We start from the raw sequence: 20,646 nt of genomic DNA, 5'->3' as shown, positions 1-20,646 counted from the left end.
CCTGTCAGGCTTATGTGATGCCAAGGGCCAAAAAACAAGTAAGCTCAATGACTGGGATGTAGAGAAGAGGTGGATGAGAAGAATCCTTGCAGCTGCTTGTTAACAGTACAATCGAAGAATTGAGATAATAAGGATTTTAATTGTCATCTTCAGCAGCAACTTCGATGGGGCAAAGCTGCAGGATATTTTCAACAGACTCTAAAAAGCCTGTTTTTCTGTGGTCGCTAAAATGATACTCAAATCACGAGTGAGAGCCACGAAACTTCACCTCTGCCTGTCTCGCTGGATGAGCCTGGAGCCAGCTTCGTGCTGCGCTCCCTCGGCGGAGGCGGGGAAAGATGGCCCGGCTCGCTGGGGGCTGCCCCGCTCCCGGCCCGCCCCGGCCCCGGGCCCGCCCCGGCCACAGTTCGGCCGAGACATGGAGCAGCACCTCAGCTTCCGCGGCCGCCGGGCCCTAGTGACCGGGGCCGGCAAAGGTGCCCGCGGGCGGAGGGCTGGGGCGGGGGTCGGGCCGAGGCGGCTCTGACACCGTGTCCCCGCAGGGATCGGCCGCGCCGTGGCCGTGGCGCTGGGCAGGGCCGGGGCCCGCGTGACCGCGCTGAGCCGAACGGCGGCGGACCTGGAGAGCCTGGCGCGGGAGGTACCGGTACCGGCTCCCTCCTCCCGCCCCCTCCCGCCCCCATAACCCCGCACCGACCCCCGCCCACCGCGGCCGCCCTCGCCGCAGTGCCCGGGCATCGAGACCCTGTGCGTGGACCTGGCGGACTGGGAGGCTGTGGAGGCGGCGCTGGGCGCGGCGGGGCCGTTCGAGCTGGTGGTGAACAACGCGGCCGTGGCGGAGCTGCAGCCGTTCCTGCAGGTGACGCGCTCGGCCCTGCAGCGGTGAGTGCCCGGGCCCGGCCCGCACGGCACCGCAGCTCCACGGGGAGCTCTGGGGCCGATGCCCGCCGAGGTCTCACCAAGCTCTGAACGTCAAAAACGGCGGCAGAGCTTTCCAGAAAAGGGTGGCACTAGAGGGGAAGCAGCTGGAAAGAACAAAGTCAGCAGCTGGTGTATAGACACACTGGACAGGCTGACATAGACACTTTTAGCAATGCCCAGTGGTCGACTGTTACTGCATATGTCCTTTTTCTTTACTGTCTTTTCATTCTTTACATCATCACCTTTCACCCCTTAAACAGCAAAAGGAAACAAAGCACTGGCTCTTACATCCATTTCTAAGTAGCCAGAACCTGCAGTGTCACCTCCAGAACAGCGGGGTGCACCTGCCATCCCGCTGGCATGCCATGAGAGTGCCTTCCTGCTCATCAGGCTCAGAGCTTCCAGTCCAGTTCCAGCTCGGTTAAATTGAAAGGTAGTTGTTGCTAAGACAATTCAGAAATAGAGACTACAAAGCCAGGTAAGGAAGCAAAAAATGGTCAGGGTGGGAAATTAAATTTGTTAACTACAATAACATGGCTTCTTTATTCTCTGAAAAGGTCCATAGTTTTGTTGTGAGTACGCTTTAGAACACAGGCTATCTTGACCACAGCCTTCTGAGAAAATGAGTCATGCTGTGTCCGTGTTAAAAATGGTTGTTGAGAATCTACAATAAAGGTTTGTGACTAGAACATCAAATGTATGGATTCTACTAAGATCGTTCTGCAGAACTGGCAGGTGGAAGCCTAAGGAATCTTCTGATGTGGCAAACAGAAGAAATGCTGCCTCTACCCACCTTACAGCAACTTTGCTTTGTAAATCTGTGTGAAGGGTTTGCTTGACCTAAGAGTTATCTGCCCTGGCTGAAGCCCAGGGCTCTGTTTAAACTTTGACAGAGGAATTCCATTACACTGCAGAAGAGCAGAGTCCTGTACAAAATGCACCTGATGCATGCATGTACCTCCTCACACACTGACAGGCTTGCAGCCAATGGATAGTTCTGGTTCATTGCTGAGATCCCACCTGACCATTCTGTCTCTCCTGACAACTTGGCATCTCTGTCCATGTCCTGGAGTATCACCAGTGTTTCCAAGAGAGCAGCAGCACTTGTCCTCTGCTGCCTCCCAAAACAGCTCCCTGCGCTGGGCTACAACCACTTGGTAACTTAAATTTGATTTATTTGTAGGTCTCTTGATGTGAATTTTGGGGCTGTGCTTCATGTTTCCCAGGTGAGGAAGAACTGTCACTGCAGCTGCCTCCATGAATAGCAGTGATTAAGCTGTTGTACATAGAGGGGTATGTGTCCACTGTGGGGCCTGAAAGGACTGCAGTCCAAAGTCAATCCAAGAAACTACACGTACAGGCCCTTCACACTCTTGCTTTGACTCTCTTGTAAGCAGGAGGCAGTGAGGGCTTGGTTCTTTCAGATGTTTTTGTTCTTTGGTCTACCATAATAGCCCAGCAAGATTCCTATGGAGTGAAATAATGATTTCTCTTGTTAGGATTCTGGCATTATTTATTTTTTTTCTCTCCTTCCCCTCCCAGATAGTTGCTCGGCAGATGATTGCACAAGGGGTGCCAGGGGCCATTGTGAATGTCTCCAGCCAGGCATCAAAGCGTGCACTGAGGGATCACGCTGTTTACTGTAAGTGTGTGCAGCTTTAGCAGTGCCCCTCTCAGGTTTGACCAGCTGGACACCCACAGTCAGCAAGCTGCCAGTTTTGGGCAGAGTGTTCCATAGCACCTCCAGACCAGGCGCTGTGCAGTTAAACATCTCTTCTTCCCTTCTCTTAAAGGTTCCACAAAAAGTGCTCTGGATATGCTGAGCAAAGTAATGGCAATGGAACTGGGACCCCACAAGGTAGGAGTCTGTGAGAGAAAAGTGTGAAAGCTGAACTTGAGCACAAGCACAGCAGTTGGATGAGGTTGTTTGTTGCTCCTGGTCCCAGATTAGGGTGAACACTGTGAACCCCACCGTGGTTATGACTGACATGGGGAGAATTAACTGGAGTGACCCTCAGAAATCTGCTGCCATGATTAATCGGATTCCCCTGGGAAAGTTTGCAGGTCAGTGATCTATGTCTGTCCCCAAGCTGTGCTCTGATGTTTTCTCCAAACCTGCCTTCTCACTGACATCACAGCCGGAAGTTGCTGATTTTTGGGCAAAGTGACAGCTCTGCTGAATGCCTTTTGGCTGAATTCCTGCAGTATTTGATGAGGACAGGGTGAGAATCAACCCTCCTCTCACTTTTTCTACAGCCTTCTCATCCTGGGACAAGTGAAATGAAATGAACTTGCTCTATTGTTCATAAACCTGACAGGGTGTTTGCTGTCACCTAAGCACCATTTGATCACAAGGACACTTTGATGTCCAGCTCTCAGCCACACTGTCCCAGACACTTCATCAAGCACAGTGTGAAGGCAGAAACACTTTCCAGCTCTAATTACCTGTAGATGTCAAAGGCAGACCTTTTTAAGTGCTTGTTTTTCTGATACACTTTGAGGTGGGCATCAACGTTCTCTGTGTTTGATTGCAGAGGTGGATGATGTGGTGAACAGCATTCTCTTCCTGCTGAGTGACAAGAGTGCTATGACAACTGGCAGCTCACTGATGATTGACGGGGGCTTTCTTGTCTCCTAAGATGAAACCTGCATTTCACACCTGGCCTCAATTTTCATATGAATACTGCCTACATGTAAACTGGATAGAAAACAATGACTCACTTCTTGCTGAAAGGGCAGCAGGGCTGAAGACTGTATTAGAAGTGAGGCAGAAAATCAGCTTTTCAAGGCTGCTATATAATAAAGCTCACATACACCTTCATGGAGAATGTTTATTGCACCAAATAAGGTTTTATCTTGTCACTCTACATGATGATTAGAAATTGGACCTCTCTTCCAACCCTGTTCCCCCCCCACAACCCTTCAGAAGCTCTCCCTGTTCCATCCAAATCCAGAGTCTGTCTGCATTTTCAGTGGGAAGGGAAAGAAGTTAGCAGACTCCTCACTGCTTCCTTTGTTGTCTTTAGTAGAAAAAAAAAAATAGAGGCAACAACCCCAGCCCTGCTCTGCAGAGACTGGATTTTGGGGGGAGGCCCTGCTAAAGACTAATGGGGGGGAGCAGCACCATGCTGTCCTAGGGTCTGCACACACAAAAAGGCAAATGCATTGATTGCACAGAGCTGTTTCACTCACAGAGTTTGGCTAGTACCCAATAAAGCACCTAATGATACATTTTTCAGCTTCTTATTTACTTTGACCCCTTCCAGGGCTGGTTATGATTTCTTTAACAGTCTTAGGAACATTCTGCTAGAGCACCAGTTTGTTAACTGTTAGCCACAGCAGGCTGGGCAAGGAGACCCTGCCATCCTCCCAGCTACTCTTGTCTTTCAGCACCATTGAAATCAGCTCCCTCCCCACTCCCACCAGGATGTTCACCACCTGTTTCACCTGCAGGTTGAAAACAGGTGTTTCTAGAACAGGACGGATGTCTCAGCCCTTTCCACTTGGAGTTCAGGAGAGCCAAAACAGCTTGTTGCCTGAAGGAGCTACCTTGCCTTCCCTGCTGTACCTCCCCTGAGGGCTGTATAGTCCCCAGCTGCTCTCCTGTCCCCACTGCCCCTTCACATCAACACTGACGTTAAATCAAAGAGACATTTAAAAAACACTGACTTCGTACATGATGAAGGGCCCTACACATCCCAGCCCCCTTCAGAAACACCCAGCTTAATATGCAATCTGTCAGAGGATGACAGCATGCTGAGCCAACACCAAGGCCACAGCCCTCAAAACATGGTACACTTTTTGCCAGGCTTCTTCACAGGCGGTGGGCAGAGCACAGCCCGGATGGCTTCATCAAACACCGTCTTCAAGCCCCGCTGCGTCAGGGCAGAGCATTCGAGGTACTTTACTGACCCTGGGGAAAGAGAGCTGCAGCTCAACCACTCCAGTTCCACCACCACGCACTGTTGCTCACCCACACTCCCTGCCTGCTCACGAGACTCACCGATCTCCCGAGCCATGGCCAAGCCTTGGGGATAGGTGATGGGGGCCAGTTTCTTATCACGTAACCTTTCAATGGTGTCCTTATCATCCCTCAAGTCCAGCTTGGTGCCCACCAGGATAATAGGTGTATTTGGGCAATGGTGTCGGACCTCAGGGTACCACTGAAACAGAGAGGCATGATGAGAAAAGTAGTTATATGAGTGGCCATAACCATAAGGATGCATTTCTACCATTGGGAATGAAGAGGTTCACTACTGACATGGTGGCAACACCTGAACAGGATACTGCTCCTACAGTTCTGATAAGCTCTGCAAAAAGAGACTGGTGCAGATCTAATAATGAAGGCACCAAGACACAGAATCCTGACAGACACTGCCAGCCAACACTGCACAGTGCTTTCCTTAACTGCATGTTAGCTTCTAAGATATCCCTTATCTTAAAATACAGATTCAGAAAGGCAATAACTTAGCCAAAGAAGTCATTAATAAAAAGCAGGCTCCACTTAAAACCTGCGGACTATGATTTTCCCTCACCAAAACATTACTACTTGAAGTTTTGGGTTTGTAGGCGTGGTGCTGGGTGGGGCAGGGAATGTCACTGGTTCTTCCCTTCTACTGTTTCACCCAGGAGGAGAATACTTTACCTTAGCTCGGACATTCTCAAAGGAGGCTGGACTCACAAGGGAGAAGCAGATCAAGAAAACATCCTGTGCAGAAAGAAGAGGGTCAACTGTGTAGACAGAAGCAGCTAGAGTGAAGGGAGGCTGCAGAGGGAGCCTGAGAAAGGACAACCTCCTCCCACAAACAAGGGCTGCTGTGGCCTTAAGAAATTCTTCCCCATTAAGGGTGTTAAAGTAATTCAGAGAGGGAAGAAATGGACCATGAGTGTGTATGATTACATCTTCTTTCACAATGCTGGGCTCTGCATGTTAAGAGCCTGAGGCCTCAAACATCTTAGCAGCACTAAGGGCTTCACCAGCAGCACAGCTGCTTAGGAACTGCTACACCCGGAAACACTCCTAGGGCAGCCCAACGGGGATCTGCCCTGCTGAGAGAGAATGGGAACATGGAACTGGCTAGGCTGCACAGCAGCCCTACAGCATTCCTTCTACCTGAGCCTCCCTGGGGCACCCGTAACTCTTCAAACATCATTACAAAGAGGAGACTAGAACAGGACAATGTCTTAGGAGAAAATCAGCTGTGATACTTCTTAAACAACCAGAATTATGGGTGTAGCTGCAGGAACTCAGACTTTCCTCCAAGGAAAGAAGCATGTCTGTCTTTGGGAGCCTCCCTGTCCCTGAGAGGAGGCAGTCCCAAGGCAGTCCAAGCCCAGCACTCACCGTCTGTGGATAGGAAAGAGGCCGCAGCCGGTCATAGTCTTCTTGCCCTGCTGTGTCCCAGAGGCCCAGGTTCACTGGCTTTCCATCTACCATCACATTGGCAGAATAATTATCAAACCTGCCAATGAGGAGTCCCCATCAGTGACAATTTTGTGGTGACCTTCACATCTTTATACAGAATTCAAAGGGGCAGTGAATCAGGAAAGGATACTGCAGCACAGTTCCAGTGGGGACAATCTGCCTTCCTCACACACACAGCCACAGCCACAGCATCATCCTTACCCGTCAAGTTCACCGTCTGATTTGCAACAGCCACCTCCTCACACACAAACCAAACTTCTGCACACACAAGCATAGAGATCAAAAAGCAACTGAAGCCCAAGCCATTACTTACACGGTGGGAATGTATTCTCCAGGAAAGGCATTTGTGGTGTAACTGATCAGCAAGCAGGTCTTCCCTACAGCTCTGCAGAGGGTAAGAGTGACAAGCATAAAGAAGGGTACAACATGGAGCTCTAAGGCAGTAAAACTCACCCTTCCCACAATGAAAACACATGGTTAGGTAGAAAGCTACCACATGAGGAAAACAAACCTGTTGCAGGCTGGAATCCCCTAGTTGTCACAGACATGGCCTGAACTCAAAAGGTGCACCTTGCTTGATTGCTTCCTAGCCCTGCTCTCTACCACTCCTTTTCCCTACCCATTCAGCAAACCATCAGTCAAAATAATACTGGTTTCATGAACCAAGAGGGGGAATAAATTAGAGTTGTGTGCTGAGCTCAACAGATGCACAGTAATTCAGCAAAATGGATAAACAGTGAGGTTAAAAACATGCAACAATGCAGATCTGCAAGCTCCTCAGATACAGGAATTCAGTATCAATAAACACAAAGGAGAAAAAGTAAGTATCCATAAACAAAAATGGACTTTAATATGGACTGAAGGCAGTTTGGAAAAGATTAGTGAAAAAGGATAAAAATTCCAGCTCAGGGCTTTGCTGAAGGTTGGTGGGATTGGTCAGCCCAGCAGTGGCAGCTGGCAACTGAGTGAGCACAGGGCCTTTAACCAGCTCTGCAGATTTCCTAAGCTTCATTGTAGGAACAGAGGAGACCCAGCAGTGTGAGCTACCTTTGTATCATGGAGAAAGCTGTGAACTGCAGACAACCTTCCAGAAAAAGACTGTGAGTGCCAGTGACAGGGAAAGCTGACTTTGAGGTGCCTGGGTGAAGCTGAATAGCTAGCAGAAATGGGTATCTCCTACCCAATTCTGCAGCCAGACTGACGTAAGAGAGGGTGTCAGAAGAGAGGAAGACAGTTGACAGTCTCCTGCACACACCAGCATGACAGAAAGCACAGGGAAAACAAACCACTATTACAACTTTTCCTTTGGATTGGGTCCCCTCAGTCTGAGAAGAAAGAAATTTTGTCATGAACCATTAGGCTGATTGGTCCAATTTCCTCCTGAAGTGTGACTTCAGTTTCCCACCAAACAGGGACACCTGTAATTCACAAAAATCTGTGTATCTATGTGTTTCTTTCAGTCTGCACTACTGATTTAGTCTTAAGGCAAAACACAGGACAGCAAACCTTCAGCTGAACTCCACTTGCAACATCCTGAGCTCCCAGTCACTCTCCCCTCTGCAATAAGGCTGTACTTTCTCCTACTCCCTTTTAGCCCTCACAGGCTGGAACCTGGAAGGCCTCACCACAAACGTGTATTTGAGGGGATGGCATGCATGAGAAAGGGTAAGTCTAGTCCCCGCCTAAGACCAGCTCACATTTAGGTCTGAGTACCTCAGCTCTGTTCTTGCTGAGGTGATCAGAAAAGTAAACTGGAATTGTGAGGAAAAATATGCAGGATGAACTAGGAAAGTTACAAAGCAGTACAAATCTAGTGCATGCCTGCATCTTGCAGGCAGATGAGGTCCCAGAAAAGAAGGCATTTAAGAAGAGCCTTAACAAAAAAGCAAAAAGGGTGACAAGGAGCACATGGTGAAACTAGAAAGAGCAATACATTTCACCTCAGAACAATCCACAGAGGACTCTGTCAGGAATCAAGCAGGTACAATGAAAAATAGCAAAATACCGGCACCCAAATGAAACAACAAGGAGACAAACGTAAAACCCAGGAGGAGCCTGTGTTTGCTAACCAGGCAGCACCCAAGTTCACGAACTACGAAAGGAGCAGGGTAGGGTTGCGGGGCCGCCGCAAGGCCCCCCGCTCCCGCCGGGACTCCCCGGCAGCCCCGCTCGCGCCGGCCCCGGCCCGGCCCCACCCGAGCCAGGCGCCACCCGAGCCAGGCCGGAGCGAGCATCGCCGCCCGGCGCGGGGCCTCCCGCCGACGGAGCGGCTCTGCCGGGCGCAGGCCCGGGCCAGCCCTCCCTCCCCCGTCCCCTCGGCGCCGCCGGGCCGCCCGGTGCGGGGCTGCGGGGCCGGGGCGCGGCCCCTCCCGCACTCACCCGTCGCCCACCACCACACACTTGATCGCCTGCATCTGCCCGCGATGGCGGCGCCGCGACTGCGCCGCAGTGACCGCCCGCGGGGTGGGGCGGACCGGACCGAGCCGAGCCGAGCCGGGCCGAGCCAAGCACCGAGCCGAGCACCGGGCAGGGCCGAGCCGAGCCGAGTACCGGGCAGGTCCCGCCGGCTCCGCCCCCGCCGCTCACCCGGGGCCGGTTCGGCTCCGCCGCGGGCGCGGGGAAGCGGCGGCCCCGCCCCGCCAGAGGAGCGGCGGGCGCTGCTCGGGCCCGGTCACCATACCGGGGCCCGCCGGCTCAGGGACAAAGCTTTAAACCTGGTTACGTTGTAGCTGCATAGCTCAGCGTCATCGGCCCAGAGCTGCCGAGGAACAAAGACGGAGCCGGGAAAACCCTGCAGGAATATGGCTTTTGGCTTCCCCCACCTCCCCTGCCAGCAAAAGAGGTAGCCACAGCAGCGGCCCTGTCTGCAAACAGCAGCCTTTGCTTTTACCTTATCTGTGGGTCTGCCCACCAGCCACAAACTAAGTGGCTATTGCCACAGGTTCTCTTGGTTTTGACTAGGGAACAGCTTTCCAGCTTCTTTGCTTTTATCTTAGTCCTGAACCAAAACCATCCCCATCTCATCCACCTGTAACAGCCTTTTAGCTGCAGGACAGGCTGACAGGGTCTTCAGGACAGCAACACAGCAGAAGGCCCCACCCTCCACATCAGCCAAACATCCAGTGTGCCACTGTCCAGTGCTAATGGCAAAATGCAAAAGTTCTTTATTAAGCAGAGCAAACCCCAGTATAAAAAAATGAACACAAAGCAAGTCCACACAGAAACTTTCGTTTTCCAGGCGTCTCTTAAAATATGTACTCTAAGGTATGTTCCCACCCCAAACTCACAGGAAGGACTCCCTCAAGGCTCAATACTGCTGGCCTGACAACAGCTCATGCTTTCTCCAGCTCAGGCTCTAGCAACCCTTCCCTTTCTCCAGGTCATGCGAGGACTTGCACTGTCAGGAGAGGAACCACCTTCTTCCCTTGTGCTCTGAGAAGCAACTCCCCAGTGTCACACCAGAAGCATTGCTCCTCTCCAGGTTAAGGCCACAGGACCCAGCTCTAGGAGCTTGAGAGGCCAGGAGAACAGTTCTGCCATTTGCCATTGTGCAATACGGGCCACAACATCTTCAGCTAAGGGCTGCAGCTCACAGTGAAGAAGCACAATCACCCGCTCACCTTTTCCCTGCCACTCACTGTTGCAGAAGGAGAACCACTGCCAAAGCCCAGCTGTCCCACAGGGACATGGACAGCACTGCACCCGAGCCCCTTGATGCACCTGGTTCTGTCTATGCCAACTGTGTTTCTACAGCCCACCAATATGGCCAGAGCCACAGAGGGTAAACAAGCAGAGAGGGCCCTGTCAGACTCTGCTTCTGTCTGTAAACACTGGGTGAAAAAGCACAAGTGGGTAATATCTGGTGTTTCCAGCAGTTTCAGGATCCCATTAGCAAGGCAAATTGCTCCAGCCCACAGGGAACTGTAAACACTCCTGTAAACATTCCTGTCGCTTTTTCTCACGTTTCTCTGTGAACAGCCCTGCCATCCAAACAAATGCTGCAGCAGGACCTTGCCAGGGAACACGGGAACCTCCCAGTAACCCCCTGCATCAATAGGCTGTGGCAGTGCAGGGAAGGGGGCTCAACATCATGGATTCAGAACCACAGGCCTGGACAGTTGTTTCTTCCTCTCCTTCATGCTGTCAGGAGGAAGATTTCTGAACAGCAAGAGCATTTGACTATTTGCAAGCCTTTGTGTCACCCCACTCTGACAGAACTGTCCATTTAGGGAGAAGGAGTTGTACCTGAATTGTCACCCTTTCCCTGACAGCAAGCAGATATTTGGATCCTCTAAGCCACAGTCTCACTTCCTAGAACTGTGGGTTCCCAAGGGAGATCCCTGCACATATGCCATGATGGCATTCTGCAAGAAACTTGCTCGCTGGGCCTCCTCTTCTCTCATCCTGGAGATCTCAGCCTCCTTCATTCTCAGCTTCTCCAGTAGCAGAGAGATCTCACCCTCCTTGTCCAGCAGTGTTTCACGGTGATTACTGGATAGGGCTGTGAAAAAGCAGCATTAGTAAAGAAAATCAAGGTATCCCTGGAAAAAACAGGAGCAGGCCAAAGGCAATGGAAGTGCTACAGCCAGCAAGCACACAAGAGGAGCTGGATGAGACAACATGAGAGGTTTTGCACAGGCAGCAGGCACACTTCACTGTGCAGGAAATCCAAATTTTGCCTGCTATGCAGCTTTGGGGTGGTCATCTGAGTCTTGGTCTCTACAAAATGAGGACAGGAATCCCTGTAAATACACATGGGTGGAGAGTACAACTCATAGGTGTACTCACAGGCAGGAAACACTTGCTGTCACTACCTGTGAGCACAGCTGAGTTCCAGGCCCAATGCAGGGTAACTCAGAGTTACCATTTGAGAAGCAGGAAAGGACCCATCACCTTTCAGCTGTCTTTCCAGAGCTGCAATCTTCTCTCTCAGCCCATCCTGGGCTGTGCGTTCAGCCTCCAGGTGCCCAATCTGTTCTTGCAATTCCACTTTCACCTTATTTAGCTCTGTCACTTTCTCCTCTTCCTTCCTGTCCACGTACTGACACACAAAGACAAATCCAGGAACAACCAAACAACTTCAGCAACTTGTTCTGGCCCTGTGGTGACTATCTCTACTCCAGTCCAAACTACCTGCTGAAGTTCCTCCAGCCTCCTCTTGAGTCCATCAGCATACAGGCTCAACTGTTTGGCTTTGGCTTGGGCCTCAGCAACCATTTCCTTTTGCTTAAGGCAGCAGTTCTGAGCTTCATCCCTTGACTCGGTCATCAGCCGCAGCTTCTCTTCTAGGTGTTCTAGGCGTTGCTGCTGTAAGACACAAAGGAAAATGAAAATTAAACAGTCCCACTTCATTTCTGTGAAGAGATTTTCCCCTCTCTGTTCCTAATACAGTGAACCCTTTATTGAGTCAACTGGTACTGACAAGCAGAGGACACAGTCCTGCTCCTTGCACTCGGGAGTGACTCCAAGCTGCTTCCTCTTGCCAGGGAGGCTGGCAGAGACCAAAACACTCAGCTGAGAAACAGAGACAGGTCCTTGGCAGATGCACGGATGTCACAGCCAGTGTTTACAGCCAATGCTCCACCTTCACTTCCTCCATCCCTCAAATGGCTCTGCAGCACCACTGCATGCAACCCAGCAACTGCTGGATCCCATATGTCAGATTTCTATGTCTGTAATTCGATGAAGCATTTTCTTTTGTGATGCTACAAATAAGTAAATATTCTAATAGTTTTTGTGTATTTTCCTCATCCCTTGTTCTGTTTCACTATTAATATAGTGAATATTAATTAATAGTTATATCCTATAATATAGGATATTAACTTCATTGACATTTTCAGAGACTTCAATACGACAGTGACTTAATTTACCTAGCAGCAGTAGCCACCTGAAGAAATTTCTCAGTGTTAGAGGAACAGGAGCACCCCATTAAAGTTGTCATTAAAAAGAAGGATCAACATCTGGCCGTTGGCTTCAGATGTTGGCAACTTAAACTAAATCTGCCATGACAATATTGACATCAGTTCTGTTAGTACTGAAGACAGCTCAAATTATACTTTTCAGGGCTCCCTCCTCAGCAATCACACCATTTGTGGGTCAGTAAAACCCAGAGAGGAGTGAATTAGCAGCTCCCCAGGACTAAGACATAGCCTGGGTAGCCAAACCACTTCATTCCCACAGCCAGGTCTGTCCTTACCTCCTCCAGGCGTGCCTGACTCCGCACTTTTATCAATTCCTCCTCTGCCCGTCCTCGCTCAGCTAGTGCAGCTGCTTTGACTTGACTCAGCTCCTGCCACAGGAACATGGAAAATCGTTCCAGACAGAGAAGCTGCATTACTGCCACACTGACCAGGAGACACGAGCAGCTTCCAGTCACAGACTATAAAATGACACAGCTCTCCTCACTCAGGGGCAGCAAAAGCAAACAAAGATACAAACCCTTCCTCAGTTCAAGACTGCTATCTAAGTTCAATGTGAATTTCTATTGGCTAAACCTTTCCAAAAAAGGGAATAGGAAAGAGCACTGCTGGATGTAGCTGGGGAAATAGATATGGATGAACATGCTACACTACTTTGTGATAACATGAGAATCCTGTAAAGTCAAATCTTAGTAAGACTCTAACCATGTTCAATGGAATCCTCATTTTTGTCCAATCTGAATTTACAAGTTTCTCCTTGGAACCTTATTTCTTAGTCCAAAGCAGTAAAAATAATTTTAGCTGGTATACTGCTGTTTTCTGTTCCCCCTTACAGAACATGAGAATCTTTACAAAGGTCTGCAGTCATAGACTCCACAAAGCTTTCCTGGCAGCCTTCTCTGTGCACTGCTATATGAGTGTTCAAATGTGCCCAGAGCACTTTTTCTCACCTCGTCCAGAGATATCCTGATGGCCTCCAGCCTCTGGATCCTGTCATGCATGGAACGTTCACTGGCCTCCATTTGCTGTGCCACACGATCCACCTGCAAAGCAGCAGAAACCAGCAAGTGACAGAAAACCATTCCACCTCCAGGCAAAGCAAGCAGCAAGACTACTCATCATGATAGTGAAGCATCCTCTCACTGATCCACCTACCAGCAAAGCAAAATTCTTACCTCTCCCAGAACTCCACAAGGAAACAGTAGTACAGATGGAATCTGCCCTCTAGAAACCAGGAATTCTTAGACAGAGATCCCTCCCAGGCCACAAGGAGGGAGTCCAAGCTCTCATTGTCAAGTGATACAAAACATAACAGATTCATTTTTTAGCTGTAATGTTGGTAAAATCTTCCTGGCCTGTGACTTTTCTTAAAAGATTTCAATATATTCAGAGAAATCTATTAGTATAATTTTATTTTGGAGAGATTTCAAACCTCAGTAACACTGCAAAGATAATTGGTTGCAGTCTGTTGCCCTGTCCACACTCAGACACAACCCCCTTTGAAACATAACAGAGAAGGAACTAGCATGCTGAGCCCCGTTAAAGGACTGCTTGTGTATAAGCAATTAAAACATTCAAATGTATTTATTTCAGAAGCTGGAAAATATTCCTCATTTGTAGCTACCTCTGTGCACAGACCAACACAAAGGCCATCCTCCCAGCCTCTCTTGTAGCATCACATACCACTCTGGCCCATACTCTTGAAAGCTAGAAAATTTAACTAGCTGGTAGAAAGTCTTGTGATCTCTTCAGTCAGACTTTGCCTGAACAAATGACCCATTAATCCCACAATAAATCTGAGCCCACTAACTTCTAAACTTTTTTAAGAGCACATTAGAGCAAACAATGACCTCCACTGGTGATGCATGTCAGGACCAAAGACAGACTCACCAGGATGCTGCAGAAACCCCACCCTTACCTCTTTTACCCGAAGGGATTCCATGTCTTCAAGGCTTTGTTTAAATCTTCTTTTCTCCATTTCCAGACGTTCTGCAGATTAAAAGCAGGCGTATCACAACTCTGGCATGCCTGCCACACAGCTGTATTCATACTTTTTCACACTCTGCCAACCCTTTCTCCTCGGCTGCCTGTGCAGGAACAATGATCCCAACCACAGGTGTCCCCAAGCTGTTTCTACTCCCCCACTCACCTTCAGCCTCCACAGCCCGCAGCTTCAGCTCTGCTGTTGTGTTGGTCAAGTCTTGTTTCACCTGGAACAGCTGATCCTGCTGAACTCTGCACTTCCTCTCCAACTCATCCACCTACATAAGGAAATTACCACCACAAAGGTTCTTCTTTTCCTATTAGCACAAAAAGTTGGCTGTACAGGACAATGAAGTGACACCCAACCAAGGATCAAAGTAGAGACCATAACACCTATGGAGCAGATGTTATACATGTTCAGGTGCCGCTTCTCAGACTTGGACTTGGTTTCCTACCTGATTTCTCAGCAGCAGGTTTTTCTCACTGGCAGCAGACAAGTCATGCAAAAGCTTGCTTTCCCGATCAGCACCTTCCTGCAAACAGAACCAAAATTAAAAACCTGTACTCTCCCTAGTTCTTGCACTACCAACCTGAGCCAACCAGCATCACACCCAGCTAAGTCCAACCTACACCATAAATAACAGGGCTCCTCATCACACCCGGTAACTATCTATCTAATTTACACAAGAATTTTTGTCATGATGGCTTTAGCTAAGCAGTAATGGTAAAAATCATGCTTGCCTATTGCATCCAGCATCCCTCAAATCTACACAAACCAGTTATAACCTATAGCCCTGCTCCCAAACGTAACTCGGACTTATCCAGCTCACCTGCTTTTGTTGCTGGAGCTCCCTGAAGTGGCACTCAGCCACAGAGTTTTGTTCCTGTTTCACGGCACTCAGCAGCTCTCCCAACGTGTGCACCTTCTGCTCAGACAGGGCCAGGGCAGCTTCAGTCATCTGCAGCCTATAAAGAAAAGCACTTTACGGAGCCTTTTCCAAGGCAGACACTGCAGCAAGCTCTCTATGCCACCTGGTACAAGGTGCCAATGTCCATCTCGCAGTAGGTGAAATCAGGCTACCTAAATGAGGCATTTTCTGCTTCTGGGAAAAGGACACCACTGACCTCTGTACACAGCAGCACTGCAGTGACCTGGGACTTCCCAGGGCCCAGTGTGCTGGTGCCCCTTGCATTTGCCCTGCACTGTCTTCCACGAGCCAATTTCCCTGGCCAAACCCCTCCAGGATTTGCCTGCTCCCACAGAACAAAGCTGGCTATTTTGTATCACTGCAAAGTTGTTTACAATTACAGACAGGATTTTAAATGTGAGCAGCAGAAGCAATTTACTTGTTCTGTCCAAGAGGGACATGTCCACATCACTGCACGGCATGAAACACTGCCTTTACCTGGCAGAATTAAACTAGGCAGGCTCAGCAGTGTTTGAAGTCAAACCACGGCCATGTGCATATGGCTCTGCATAATCTAACACTTCTTTTGAGCACCTCTTCCTCATTGTTCCAAAGCCAGGCTGCTCCATACCTGCAGTGGTTCCCAGAGAACACTGTCAGCTGCCAGGGGAAACAGGCAGAGATTCCTGCCAGGCTGTAAACCATGCAAGGAACATGTCCCCATCCCATGTGCACAATCCTTTTTCTTTCTTCCCACCTTCTGTAATTCACTTGCTCTTACACCAATGTAGTCATTTTACTTAAAAGCAAGCTAAGTATCTAGTGTGGCAAACTCAAAGGCTTAATCTGACTGTAATTTCTGGATATCACTGCAGAACTAACCAAACATAGTAATCCAGCTACCCTACAAGATTATCCCCTTTCTTAGAAGCTCTGCTTAGCACTGCTTATACAGCACAAACAGTGGGAAGACAAAGGTTTTCCTGCTCCATACTTGGTTTTCAGTGAATTCATAATGGAGTACTGCTCATCCAATGCTTCCTGCAGCTGGCTGACTCGTGCTACAGACATTCTGCATTTGGGAGGAAAAAAAAAAAGAAAAAAAAAGGTGGGTAATTTCTGCCAGGAAATGGAGAGTGCTCAATTCTGCCATCAAAGAGCAGAAAACATTTAGAATCTAACTCACTTCTCACTCCTGGCTCTTTCTTCTTTCTGCTTGTCTACAGTATCCACAAAATCCATGAACTGTGAGCAAGGCAAAACTCAGTGAGAAAATTAACGGCATCAGCTACAAACCTTTACATTTCTCATCTTTCTCTTCCCAGCAACAGCTGAAGATATGTCAAGCCACTCTACCAGAAGCAAATTGGAAGTCTGATTTGTTTATTAGCACATCTGAATAAGGTCATCAGCTACAGGGACTCTGCATCCCAAAGTGTCAAATGGAAAAACAGATCTCTAGGTTTACACCACTTGGAAAATATCAAATTGCAAAAGAAGAAACGAAAGCACAAATAACCAAAACTCCTCCAGAACCCAGAGTAAATATGTTCAGCAGGGATGTCCATACTCACACTGTCACTTGAATAACCCAGCTCAGAGGACTGAGCCTCAAGGTACTAAATCATGCTGTGTGCCTGCCCATAAAAATGCATGTGCAACTTCAGGTGCACAATAATACTGCCACTGAGTGTTCTGGGGGACCTCAAGGGAAAGCAAAGGATTCCAGGTACCCCATTTGATCTGCCAACATCTGCTGACCTGCTTGTTCTTCTCATCCTTCAGACTCAAAACCTCCTTGCTGAGGATGTTCACTTGGTTCTGGGCCTCGCTTAGGATAGCCTCACGGTCTTGGTTGTGATTCAAGGCTTGTTCTGATGCAGAGAGAGTAGGAGAACACGCACAAGCTTCTAAAGCAACAGAATAGCAAGCACTGCTGGAAGAGACAGCACTCAGGATGACCACTGGATATCACAAGCACCAGGACAGTTGCCCTTCTCAGGCTGGCCCACATAGAGATAGTCCCACCTTACATCACAAGGTGGGATGGGATCAAAGAGAGCAGTGTGTGCGGGGTAATCAACACCTCAGCCTCAGGAAGGCTGTTAACACTGCTGTGGGCAGGACAATGACACAGGATCTGCTGCATAAACCACATCAAAACCTGGCTCATCAGAGGCAAACTATGAGCAAGTCTCAAAGTCTCAGGTTCTCCCACATTCACATGGCACATCAATCTCTAATAACTCAATCCAAACTTTTTTTTTTTTTTTTTTCACTTTTGCCGGTCAAAGTGACACTTCCAACTGGATTAGCCCCCACTAAAGGACAAGAGAAGGTGACATAGGGCACTGTGGAAATGCTATTGAGAAAGGGAAGGAAAGAGGGTTAGCTCTCTTCTGGAGCAGCCAGTGCCCTATATCCCCCAAGTGCTGGACTGGGAAAGGAGTTAAGTGAAGTGATTCATTACTGTACACACATCACACTTACCCACAGCTTTCAGGATGTCACCAGGAACATTGTTCCCTGCCAGCTCCAGCCTCTTCAGGGTCTTGTTGCTATGCAAGCAGTTCAGCAACGCTCGGCCACCCAGAAGCCCAATGTTATTCCATCGCAAATCTACACAGAAAGCAAACTTTTCACCATGGCAGTCACATCTGCTGAGACCCCAGATGGTCCTAGCACAAACACAGGTGAATACTGTGGCCCCTTTCAAGATGAATGAGAGGGGGAGAAAGTGACAAAGCAGGAAAGGCAAAGATAAATCTTTAGTAAACTGCAGGAAGCCATGACAGTTACAAGTCTGTGTCTCACATTTGGCTCTCACGAGCCTTCCTTCCACAGACAGAATCCGTGGATGAGAAAGAATCAGCGACAAAAGCCACATTCTCCTGAAATTCCAGCAAAATTCCATATAAGGACAAAAGTGAGTGTGAATTAAGTATCAAAAGTCTGTCATGAGGCATGCCACAAATAGGAATGAAAACACTTCTTCCTCCACTAAAGACTGTTCTGCCCCAAGTACACAGTTTTTCATCTGTAGGTTTGGATCCAGAGATTCCAGTTTCAGTTCCCACTCTCCAAAGGCCACGGGGCTGTGATCACTCCCTGCATAAAGCCATCAAAGCACTCCAAACTGCCAGGAATTGGGAATGACACCGGCCAGTTGGAAGAAATCGAGGCAAGAAACCTGAAGACACATGTGTGTTTGCATGCACGTATGTACACATGGGCAAAGAACTCTTACCCAGCTCCTGAAGGCTGTTATTTTGTGTCAGTGCAATGGCCAGCTCTCCAGCCCCTTGATGGTTAATCTGGTTATTGCGCAGATCCAGACGTTGAAGAAAGTTGTTTGCCCTCAGTCCTTGGCAGAAAAAGGAGAAGCCTTCCTCCCACATGCCGAGGCTGTTCCATTCTAAGGTCAGGCTAGGGAAATCAGGCAGGATTGGTGTTTGTGGAGTCAATGGTCAGCTGTGTGAACTTGAACGACACACGGATCATTGGCACACCCGGTCACACACCCAGCTCTGGGAGCAGACTCGGCTTCAGAGAGCAGGATGCTGCCAGGGCCCAGCATCCTCCAAAAGAGCACCTCCACTTTTCGTGCCTTTGCCCGTCCCACCCCTCACAAGAAATTGCACCACTTGGCATTCCTCCCACCCCAATAAAAAACACCCTCAACCCTTTTCAAATGTTGGGCTCCATCTGGCGGGAATAGCACAGAGACAGATACATTTTTTTACCTCCTGATGGATTTGTTCTGCCTAAGAAGTTTTCCCAAAGCCTCAGCTCCCATGGTTCGCAGGTTATTTCCCTGAAACAGAAGCCCCAGGTGATCAGCTAAGCCTCTCCCAGTCCACCTAGACCACGAACACCACCAGACACATCCCAGCTATAACGCAAATTTAGTTGGGCAAAAATAGTCGAATCAACATTTGTTTCACATATCAATCAGGCTTCCAAAAAATTAAAAACCCTGGAGGAACGGTGGATCCATACACACCACTGGTCTTATGAGGGCACCATGACTGAGAGTTTGGAAAAATCACAGAATAGCACAGGAACAGCATGGACCACGATGGGGCAGAAAACAGCAATTCTAGATAAAAACTATTTTAACACACTTCATTAGGAAGGACTCTGTTAATACTAGCACAAATGAGTAAGAAAGTTATGATGCAGTTTGTGACTGTGGAAATAGCTGTATGCCAAAGGAATACAGACAGAAAGTCACTCTCAGTAGAGAGACAATCACACCTGAAGGCAGATGCTTAGTTCAAAGCACACACAAGTAGAACAGCTTGTACTCACTGATCAATACAGAAATCCCAAAAAAGCCTACATATGCCTCATCTGCCCAAGCAGCAACTGACAAAAGGTACATAGCAATAGCTTCCTATAAAAATAGAGTAACTGAATAAAAGTGGATAAAGATGATTTGCAAAGTAACTTCAGAAAATTGTGACATGGTGTTAACGAGTCAAGGAATGAGTCGCTTGAGAACAAAAAGCTTACAGAAGTATGCATCTTGTTGAACAATCCTGCACCAGGACTGTCCAGTTCTCTTTCTCATTAAGCCTGTGCTTTTTCCTTCTCCACCATAGAACAGTTAATTCTTTTCAAACTCACCTTCAGATCCAAAGATTTGACTGTGGTGTTGGCGCAAAGACCATTCAACAAAAGTCTTACACCTGAGCAGAAAAAAAAAACCAAAACTGTTTATTTCATCTGTGAAACTCTCTGCCTAAACCAGCTATCATCCCAGCTTATCACTCTGCTAAACAGCCAGCTCAGGAGACGTGGCTGCGACAAACAAACTATTTGATAAACTGCCACGGCTGCTGGAAAGCTTAAGCCTGAGCTTTCAAGGCACCTTTTTATTCTCAAAAAGGTGTCGGGGCAGAGAACTACCTGTCAGGTTGTACATCTACCCGACTCAGCCCTGAAAAATCCCCACGTCTAGAGAGGCTCTGCGGGCTCGGACGGGCTGCCCACGGAGCCCCCTCACTGCGGGCCACTTTAACCGGCCGGACCGTCCCGTCCGTCCGCGGCCAACAGAGGCAGAGCTGCCCGCGCCGCCGGAGGGGGAACCGAGGGTGCGTGCCCGCCGCACGGCCACGGAGCGGGCACCTCGGCCGGCCTCCCATCCCGCGGCCGCGGCCCGCCCGGCGCCACAGGGTGAGCGGCCCCGCCGCACCTTCCTCGCTCAGGCCGCAGTCGCCGAGCGCCAGCGCGGCCAAGGGCGCAGCCCCGGGCAGCAGCTGGCCCAGCGCGCTGCACGTGGGCAGCGATAGGCTCTGCGCCGCCAGGTCCAGGCGGCCCCCGACGGGCCCCCGCAGCTGCCGCAGCACGGCCTCCTGCGGGGCCGCGCCCGCCGCCGCGCACAGCCGCGCGTACTCGCGCCCGAGCTGCTCCATGGCCGCGCGCGCTCCCCCGGAACCGCTCCCCGGAACCGCTCCCCGCCCGCGCGCGCTCCCGCCCGGCGCGCCCC

At 49.5% G+C, this 20,646-nt stretch overlaps 3 protein-coding genes across 6 annotated transcripts; 1 reads left to right on the top strand and 2 right to left on the bottom strand.

Moving 5' to 3' along the window:
• Positions 1-365: 365 nt before the first annotated feature.
• Positions 366-3,742, top strand: DCXR (dicarbonyl and L-xylulose reductase). Its single transcript, XM_030962342.1, has 8 exons — positions 366-476; positions 543-640; positions 728-882; positions 2,105-2,147; positions 2,464-2,563; positions 2,715-2,779; positions 2,868-2,985; positions 3,456-3,742. Exons 1-8 carry the CDS (start codon positions 419-421, stop codon positions 3,557-3,559), a joined length of 741 nt encoding a protein of 246 aa, XP_030818202.1. The 5' UTR covers positions 366-418; the 3' UTR covers positions 3,560-3,742.
• On the bottom strand, positions 3,735-10,630 carry RAC3 (Rac family small GTPase 3). 3 transcript variants are annotated; one of them, XM_030962345.1, is made up of 6 exons: positions 10,592-10,630; positions 6,660-6,731; positions 6,266-6,383; positions 5,567-5,629; positions 4,925-5,084; positions 3,735-4,834 (listed from the first exon to the last, which is right to left on the bottom strand). In XM_030962345.1, the coding sequence occupies exons 3-6, from the start codon at positions 6,356-6,358 to the stop codon at positions 4,704-4,706; spliced, it is 447 nt and encodes a 148-aa protein (XP_030818205.1). In that variant the 5' UTR covers positions 6,359-6,383; positions 6,660-6,731; positions 10,592-10,630; the 3' UTR covers positions 3,735-4,703. The 3 variants fall into 3 exon arrangements, with proteins under 3 accessions (XP_030818205.1, XP_030818204.1, XP_030818203.1); XM_030962344.1 differs by lacking the exon at positions 10,592-10,630 and adding an exon at positions 8,747-8,957; XM_030962343.1 differs by lacking the exon at positions 10,592-10,630 and adding an exon at positions 8,726-8,952.
• LRRC45 (leucine rich repeat containing 45) lies at positions 6,687-20,597 on the bottom strand. Of its 2 annotated transcripts, XM_030962340.1 has the most exons (18): positions 20,353-20,597; positions 19,785-19,846; positions 18,899-18,969; positions 18,403-18,581; positions 17,646-17,774; positions 16,917-17,029; positions 16,342-16,400; positions 16,150-16,227; positions 15,078-15,213; positions 14,703-14,780; positions 14,414-14,525; positions 14,183-14,253; positions 13,215-13,307; positions 12,543-12,635; positions 11,480-11,653; positions 11,240-11,387; positions 10,592-10,847; positions 6,687-6,731 (listed from the first exon to the last, which is right to left on the bottom strand). In XM_030962340.1, exons 1-17 carry the CDS (start codon positions 20,570-20,572, stop codon positions 10,651-10,653), a joined length of 2,013 nt encoding a protein of 670 aa, XP_030818200.1. In that variant the 5' UTR covers positions 20,573-20,597; the 3' UTR covers positions 6,687-6,731; positions 10,592-10,650. The 2 variants fall into 2 exon arrangements, with proteins under 2 accessions (XP_030818200.1, XP_030818199.1); XM_030962339.1 differs by lacking the exon at positions 6,687-6,731 and having other exon boundaries at positions 10,708-11,387; positions 20,067-20,467.
• Positions 20,598-20,646: the final 49 nt, after the last annotated feature.

Source organism: Camarhynchus parvulus, chromosome 18 (assembly GCF_901933205.1).
Source record: "Camarhynchus parvulus chromosome 18, STF_HiC, whole genome shotgun sequence".
Taxonomy (NCBI): Eukaryota; Metazoa; Chordata; class Aves; order Passeriformes; family Thraupidae; genus Camarhynchus; species Camarhynchus parvulus.
The sequence above is the reverse complement of the archived record's forward strand: the minus strand, read 5'-3'. Positions and strand labels throughout refer to the sequence as shown.

Coding starts and splice junctions, on each gene's coding strand:
- RAC3 (XM_030962343.1), bottom strand. CDS start 8,760: ATGCAGGCGATCAAGTGTGTGGTGGTGGGCGACGG. Junction 6,384..6,659: donor GGAGAATACATTCCCACCGT/GTAAGTAATGGC, acceptor CCTCATTGGCAG/GTTTGATAATTATTCTGCCA. Junction 5,085..5,566: donor TTGAGAATGTCCGAGCTAAG/GTAAAGTATTCT, acceptor TCTCTGTTTCAG/TGGTACCCTGAGGTCCGACA.
- DCXR (XM_030962342.1), top strand. CDS start 419: ATGGAGCAGCACCTCAGCTTCCGCGGCCGCCGGGCCCTAGTGACCGGG. Junction 477..542: donor AGTGACCGGGGCCGGCAAAG/GTGCCCGCGGGC, acceptor GTGTCCCCGCAG/GGATCGGCCGCGCCGTGGCC. Junction 2,148..2,463: donor CTGTGCTTCATGTTTCCCAG/GTGAGGAAGAAC, acceptor TTCCCCTCCCAG/ATAGTTGCTCGGCAGATGAT.
- LRRC45 (XM_030962340.1), bottom strand. CDS start 20,572: ATGGAGCAGCTCGGGCGCGAGTACGCGCGGCTGTGCGCGGCGGCGGGC. Junction 17,030..17,645: donor TGACATCCTGAAAGCTGTGG/GTAAGTGTGATG, acceptor TCTCTGCATCAG/AACAAGCCTTGAATCACAAC. Junction 11,388..11,479: donor GGCTGGAGGAACTTCAGCAG/GTAGTTTGGACT, acceptor TTTGTGTGTCAG/TACGTGGACAGGAAGGAAGA.